This window comes from Triticum urartu, chromosome 3A (assembly GCF_056163025.1).
Source record: "Triticum urartu cultivar PI428250 chromosome 3A, HENAU_Tu73, whole genome shotgun sequence".
Classification (NCBI taxonomy): Eukaryota; Viridiplantae; Streptophyta; class Magnoliopsida; order Poales; family Poaceae; genus Triticum; species Triticum urartu.
Genome location: NC_141875.1, coordinates 278,356,381 through 278,364,251, shown reverse-complemented (window position 1 = coordinate 278,364,251; position 7,871 = coordinate 278,356,381). Strand labels below are relative to the sequence as shown.

Here is a 7,871-nt window from a genome sequence, read left to right as displayed (position 1 = left end):
CTCCTCCTCCAGCTTCTTCTTCTTCTCCTCCTCCATCATCTTTCTCGCACGGCTTCTGTAGTCGGTGTTCTAGTCCGCAAACCCCTCATACCACGGAACAACGCCTTTGCCTCGTGTTCTTCCCAGGTGTTCATGATTTCCCAGGGCGCCCGTAAGCTCGTCGTTCTCTCTGTTGGGCGTGAACACCCCCGTTCGAGCCTCTTCTATTGCAACACGTATTTTGAGGTGGGCTCCTTTAAGACTTGCCTTTCTCCAAAACCTGGCCTGTCTATGGGTCCAATATCCCCCCATGCGTATAGAACCAAGTCTTGGACCCGGGGGGCCAGCTCAATGTAACTGGAATGACCCCTGCATCCACCATCTGTTGCTCAGCCTTATCCCACTTAGGCCGGGACACCACGTAGCCACCTAGCCCCAGCTTATGGTAATGCTCCTTTTTCGCGGCATTGATCTTGTTTATTCTTGACCGTTCCTGAGCTAATTCCGATTCCTTGAATTTCACGAAAGCGGGCCAGTGATCTCTTTGCTTCTCCTGTGTTCCCTTGAATTCTGGAGTCTTCTTTCCTCCTTCGACGTACTTGGCCCATATACTTTTCTTGTGGTTGTTGAATGCTACCTCCATCTCCCTAAGAGTAGCGTCCTTGACTTTTTGCACATCTGCATCTGTGAAATGATCTTGTAGGGTGAAATGTGACATGAGAGATTCCCAAAGTAGATCTTTTGCTCTTTGATCGACAAAAGTAAGATCTGGATGTTCCTTTGCTGACCTTTTTCATTCTTGAAAGGAGATCGGGATGTGGTCCTTCACAAGAACTGCACACTGACGAATGAAATTGCCCGCATTCTTCTTAGGCTCGCTTTGTTCGCCATTAGGTTTGATGGAATCCATGTTGTACTTTACGCCATCCTTCAACTTTTTGGCCGGGCCTCGCACTGTCCTGCTGCCTGTAGAAGATTTGCTCGATTCGGAGGGCTGAAAGAAGAAAGATTGATTCGTTAATATATATACAAATCATTTAAAACACGTGACGATCACCAGATGCCTGCTTATATATATATATTATATACCTCGCCGGTCTTTGTTATTTCAAGATCAACATTTTCTTCGTCATCATAATCATTGTTCTGGACTGCATCTATTCATTCGTCTTCATCAAATATCATACCCTCACCAGTAGGGTTCAAATATTGCAAGCCGTCATCTTCTTCAAACTCATCTAGGCGAGGGGATGAGCATATGATGTTGAACAGGGCCTCCTCTCCTTCTCTGCCGGTATTGTCCATAGCTTTTATTTAACTAATCCAGAAGAAATATAAAGCAATTTAGTATTCAAATTACAATGCATGCATGCAATCAATAAGGAAAAACTGAATCATAGTACATAATATGCATCATCGAATATAATCTCGAATACATCGTCTCGAATATTATCGAATAATATATATAATCTCGAATACATCGTCTCGAATATTATCGAATAATACATATAATCTCGAATACATCGTCTCGAATATTATCGAATACATCACTAGCTAGCTAATATAGATTGAATACTATCGAATAATCTAGTTCACTCGCGGTTCCTGAGGCGCGGGCGGTGGAGACCAAAGAGAAGGAACCATCACCGGATCATAGCTTGGGTGAGATCCCCGAAGAACCTGCCAGGTATTGGAGAACCTGACGTCCAACGCAGTCATGTAGCGACGGACGTGCTCGTCCTCCTCCCTGACACGACGACGTACCACGTCCGACGGGGCCGGCTCCCTCCGCACCGAAAGTGGCCCACGCGAACGCCACCAAAGGAGCTCCGGGTCGACAACGGGACCCGGGACCGGGTTCCTCACCAAGCGGCGCTCCCCTGAAGGCAGCACCTCCTAGTACCAGCCCGACGGAGCCCAGTCCCGGACATGGCTCCTCTAAAGCAGGATGCCGTCGTGAACGGGTCGATGGCAAGGATGCAGGCCAGGCATCATTGACGTCGACAACAAATTCTGTATGCAAATGTAACTAAAACTATAAAAAAACTAATTCATCTATAACTAAAAGTATAAAAACTAATTCATCTAACATTTCTACCTAGCTAATTCATCTAATTCATGTAACATTTGGCATTAATCTAACATTTCTATCTAATTCATCTAACATTTGACATTAATATATCTAATTCCATCATCTAACAATTTGACATTAATCTAATTCATCTAGCTAAAACTTTGACATTAATCTAATTCATGTAGCTAAAACTTTGACATTGATTTAACATTTATATAACTAAAAGTATAAAAAACTATATAACATAAGACAGAAAATAATTAAGAAAAATATGTTTGTGTACTGTGTGTGTGTGCGGCGGGCTTGATCGGATGATCGAGGGCGCGTCCATGGCGTAGGGGGCTCATAGCGGGGCGACTGGGGCGGCGACGGGCGCGGCGGTGGCGGGGACGGGCCGGGGCGGCGACGGGGATGGGCCGGGGCGGCGTCGGCGACGGGGACGGGGACGGCGTGCGACGGGGGGCGGCGGCGATGTCGAAAGCAGAGAGGAAGAGGGAGATGGAACTGCAAATTTTGAAGTGTTGTTCATATAGGTTGGACCTTTAGTACCGGTTGGAGCCATCAATCGGTACTAAAGGTCTGTTTTGGCCAGGCCAAGCGGCGGGAAGCGCACCCCTTTAGTACCGAGTGGTGGCTCCAACCGGTACTGAAGACCCCTTCTTTAGTACCGTTTGGAGCCACCACCTGGTACTAAAGGGGTGCGCTGGCGCAGGTGCGGTGCGGCCAAGTTTAGTCCCACCTCACTTGCCGAGGGGCGCCCGCACCAGCTTATAAGCCCTGCCGCGGCTGCTGTCTCGAGCTCCTCTCTAATGCAGGCCTTCTGGGCCTATCTCTGTTGCGATGCCCTGTTGGGCCTACTGGGCTTGCGGGCCTGCATCCTGGCCCAACTACAGGTTGGGTTTCTAGTCGTATGCAGGCCGCTGTGGCCCAGTAGGCGGGCTTTTTCTATTTAGTTTTTTTCTTTTCCGCTTTATTTATTTTATTTATTTTTGAGTTATTTTTTGCTGTATTTAGAGTTTCTTTGTGAATATTTTTGCTTTAGGTACAAAAAATTACAAACTTTCTGTTAGTGCTAGTAGTCTTCAAATTTGAATAGTTCAAATTTGAATTATTTGAAATTTGCGTGAACCACTAGTTTATGAATAACTTTACTTTAAAAATAGATTTTCCAATGATTCTTTTTTCTTATGTTTAATATTAGTGTGTTTTATCATTATATTCAATTTGGTAATACTTAGGTTATTTAAAAAATGAAATGCCTATGTAACAGATGAGTTTTCGTGTGAAACCCTGATACTTTGAAAGAGATTCTCCATTTTGTACACGAAGTGCATCAAGTTTTTACCATAAGCCTCTCAATTTTTTTGCACATGCTATGTCGGTGAAATGATGATACCATGCCAACTTTCAACCTTTTTAGAGTTCATTTGTAGTGCTTTTCAATTTCAGGGTCATTTAGCTCAAAAATACCAGTAAATACATGAAAAATAGCAAATGAACTTAGAAAGGGTTGAAAGTTGATGACGTGGCTTTGAATGGTGCATACTGAATGCACAAAAAGTCTGGAGTGGTAATAAGTTAAAAAAATGAAATGCCTTTGTAATAGATGAGTTTTAGTCCGAAACCCTGATACCTCGGAAGAGATTGTCCATTTTGTACATGAAGTGCATCAAGTTTTTGCCGTAACCCTCTCAACTTTTTTGCACATGCTATGTGAGTGAAATGATGATACCATGCCAACTTTCAACCTTTTCAGAGTTCATTTGTAGTGTTTTTCAATTTCAGGGTCATTTAGCTAAAAAAATCAGTAAATGCATGAAAAATAGCAAATGAAGTCAGAAAGGGTTGAAAGTTGATGACGTGGCTTTGAATGGTGCATACTGAACGCGCAAAAAGTCTAGAGTTGTAATAAGTTAAAAAAATGAAATTCCTTTGTAACAGATGAGTTTTCGTACGAAACCCTGGTACTTCGAAAGAGATTGTCCATTTTGTACATGAAGTGCATCCAGTTTTTGCCATAACCCTCTCAACTTTTTTGCATATGCTGTGTGGGTGAAATGGTGATACCATGCCAACTTTCAACCTTTTCAGAGTTCATTTGTAGTGCTTTTCAATTTCAGGGTCGTTTAGCTCAAAAAAATATCATAAATGAGCTGAAAAATAGCAAATGAAGTCAGAAAGGTACACGTTTGTCCGAAGAACAAAAGTACACGTTTCAAATGCCAAAACACATAAGCACCCTAACTATTGCAAAGATTCCCTATGGTTTGTCCAAAGTGGGACTTTCCAGATATATAAGTCCGAAAACTGACTAGAGAAGAAAGTGATGATAGTGAAGCCGGTCACATCCCAAAGTGGGATCTTTGGGTGTGAAACTTTTTCTTTGCGTGTGTCCCTTTGTGCCATAACCATGGACAATCTTCATCATTTAACTGGATGCTCGGGTCAATATTCACCGTGAAGGGAGCAATTTCATGAAACTTTTCATAATCTTTTGACATGTTTGTCTTGTTATCCACTCCCATGATGTTTCTTTTCCCTGAAAGAACTATGTGGCGCTTTGGCTCATCGTATGATGTATTCACTTTCTTATCTTTTCTTTTTCTTGGCTTGGTAGACATGTCCTTCACATAGAAAACCTGCGCCACATCATTGGTAGGACGAATGGTTCGTCTGCGTATGCAAGATTGTTGAGATCCACTGTTGTCATTCCGTACTGCAGGTCTTTCGTTACCCCGCCTCATGTCATATTGACCCATTTGCACCGAAACAAAGGGACCTTCAAACCACATCCATAGTCAAGTTTCCATATCTCCTCTATGTAACCATAATATGTGTCCTTTCCCCTCTTGGTTGCTGCATCAAAGCGGACACCACTGTTTTGGTTGGTGCTCTTCTTATCTTGGGCAATCATGTAAAATGTATTCCCATTTATCTTGTACCCTTTGAAAGTCATTATATTCGAAGATGGTAACTATGACAACAAGTAAAGGTCAGCTTCAACAGCGCGTCATGCATGGCACGTGTCTGCAACCAACCGGCGAAAGTCCCCGTTTGTTCACGTGTAATCTAGTCGTCAGACTGCTCCAGGTGTTTGGAGCATAGAATATTCTTGTGTTCCTCCATATATGGAGCCACCAAGGTGGAATTTTGTAGAACTGTGTAGTGTGCTTGAGTGAGAGAATGCCCGTCCATACATATTATATGTTCCGATCTGCCCTAATGTCGTGATTCAGGAATACCAATTGGCTTAAGGCCAGGAATAAAGTCAATACAAAACTCAATGACCTCCTCATTTTCATGGCCCTTGGAGATGCTTCCTTTTGGCCTAGCACAGTTATGAACATATTTCTTTAAGACTCCCATGAACCTCTCAAAGGGGAACATATTGTGTAGAAATACAGGACCAAGAACGTTAATCTCTTCACATAGGTGAACTAGGACGTGCATCATGATGTTGAAGAAGGATGGTGGGAACGCCAACTTGAAACTGACAAGACATTGCACCAAATCATTCTCTAACCTTGGTATAATTTTTGGATCGATTACCTTCTGAGAGATTGCATTGAGGAATGCACATAGCTTCACAATGGCTAATCAAACGTTTTTCGGTAGAAGCCCCCTCAATGCAACTGGAAGCAGTTGCGTCATAATCATGTGGCAGTCATGAGACTTTAGGTTCTGGAACTTTTTCTCTGCCATATTTATTATTCCCTTTATATTCGACGCGAAGCCATACAGGTCCTTCATACTGAGCAGGCATTCAAATAAGATTTCCTTCTCTTCTTTGGTAAGAGCGTAGCTGGCATGACCATAATGTATGCCGTCTTTTCCGTGCATACATTGCTGGTCCTCTCGTGCCTCCGGTGTATCTTTTGTGTTCCCATACACGCTCAAGAAGCCAAGAAGGGTCACACAAAGATTCTTCGTCACGTGCATCATGTTGATTGTAGAGCGGACCTCTAGGTCTTTCCAATAGGGTAGGTCCCAAAATATTGATTTCTTCTTCCACATGGGTGCGCGTCCGTCAGCGTCATTCGGAACAGATTGTCTGCCAGGACCCTTTCCAAAGATTACCTTCAAATCCTTGACCATATCATGCACATCATCACCAGTACGGTGGCGAGGCTTTGTCCGGTGATCTGCCTCACCTTTGAAATGCTTTCCTTTCTTTCTTACGGGATGCCTGCTCGAAAGAAATCGGCAATGTCCCAGGTACACATTTTTCTTAGAATTATCCAAATATATACTGTCGGTATCATCCAAATAGTGCGTGCATGCGTGGTATCCCTTGTTTGTCTGTCCTGAAAGGTTACTGAGAGCAGACCAATCATTGATGGTCACAAACAGCAACACATGTAGGTCAAATTCTTCTCGATCGAGCTCATCCCACGCACGTACACCTTTTCCATTCCACAGCTGTAAGAGTTCTTCAACTAATGGCCTTAGGTACACATCAATGTTGTTGCCGGGTTGCTTAGGGCCTTGGATGAGCACTGGCATCATAATGAACTTCTGCTTCATGCACAACCAAGGAGGAAGGTTATACATACATAGAGTCACATGCCAGGTGCTATGATTACTGCTCTTCTCCCCAAAAGGATTAATGCCATCTGCGCTTAGATCAAACCATATGTTCCTTGCGTCACCTGCAAAGTCCCCCCACTTCCTCTCGATTTTTCTCCACCGCGACCCGTCAGCGGGTACTCTCAACTTCCCGTCTTTCTTATGGTCTTCTCTGTGCCATCGCATCAACTTGGCATGCTCTTTGATTTGGAACAAACGTTTCAACCATGGTATTATAGGAGCATACCACTTCACCTTGGCGGGAATCTTCTTCCTGGGGCGCTGGCCCTCGACATCACCAAGGTCATCATGACTGATCTTATAGCGCAATGCACCGCATACCGTGCATGCGTTCAAATCCTCATACTCACCGTGGTAGAGGATACAGTCATTAGGGCATGCATGTATCTTCTGCACCTCTAATCCTAGAGGGCAGACATCCTTCTTTGCTTCGTACGTACTCTCGGACAATTCGTTGTCCTTTGGAAGCATCTTCTTTAACATTATCAACAACTTTCCAAATCCCTTGTCAGATACACCATTCTCTGCCTTCCATTGCAGCAATTCTAGTGTGGTGCCCAACTTTTTCTTGTCAGCTTCGCAATTCGGGTACAACAATTTCTTGTGATCCTCTAACATGCGCTGCAACTTCTTCTTCTCCTTTTCACTTGCGTAGTTTCTCTTTGCATCGGCAATGGCCCGACCTAGATCATCAGCGGGCTCATCTGATGCCTCTTCTTCACCTTCTTCCCACATTGCCGGCTCAGCTTCTTCCCCCATTGTTGTACCATTGTATTCAGGGAATCCATGTACATGATAGCTGTCGTCATCCTCTTCTTCTTCATTGTCTTCCATCATAACCCCTCTTTCTCCGTGCTTGGTCGAAACATTACAGTGGGGCATGAAACCAGACTCAAACAGGTGCCAGTGAATGGTTTTTGACTTAGAGTAATTCCGATCATTCTTACAGCCAGCACATGGACAAGACATAAAACCATTCGCCCGCTTGTTTGCCTCAGCAGCAAGCAGAAAAGTATGCATGCCATTAACGAACTAGGGAGAGCATCGATCATCGTACATCCATTGCCGGCTCATCTTCATTACACATCACCGAATAGATCAAATTAATACAAGTTCATACAACACTTATTCTCATAAAACAACATACAAACTCTCTAGCTAAATCATTTAAATTCAACAACAAATGCGATCAAGATCGCAACTAAGGTAACAATTGATCCAACAACATAAT

The 7,871-nt window shown here is 43.6% G+C and overlaps 1 protein-coding gene across 1 annotated transcript; it reads right to left on the bottom strand.

The window, feature by feature from the left end:
- Nucleotides 1-268: 268 nt before the first annotated feature.
- LOC147979454 (uncharacterized) lies at nt 269-7,474 on the bottom strand. Its single transcript, XM_087515213.1, has 2 exons — nt 6,457-7,474; nt 269-663 (listed from the first exon to the last, which is right to left on the bottom strand). The coding sequence occupies exons 1-2, from the start codon at nt 7,472-7,474 to the stop codon at nt 269-271; spliced, it is 1,413 nt and encodes a 470-aa protein (XP_087371339.1).
- Between the last annotated feature and the right edge of the window lie 397 nt (nt 7,475-7,871).

Excerpts from the sequence above, each read along its gene's own strand:
- LOC147979454 (XM_087515213.1), bottom strand. The coding sequence starts at position 7,474 with ATGGAAGACAATGAAGAAGAAGAGGATGACGACAGCTATCATGTACAT. Across the intron at positions 664-6,456 it reads ACAGCTGTGGAATGGAAAAG|ATGCAGATGTGCAAAAAGTC; the intron begins GTGTACGTGCGT and ends ATCATTTCACAG.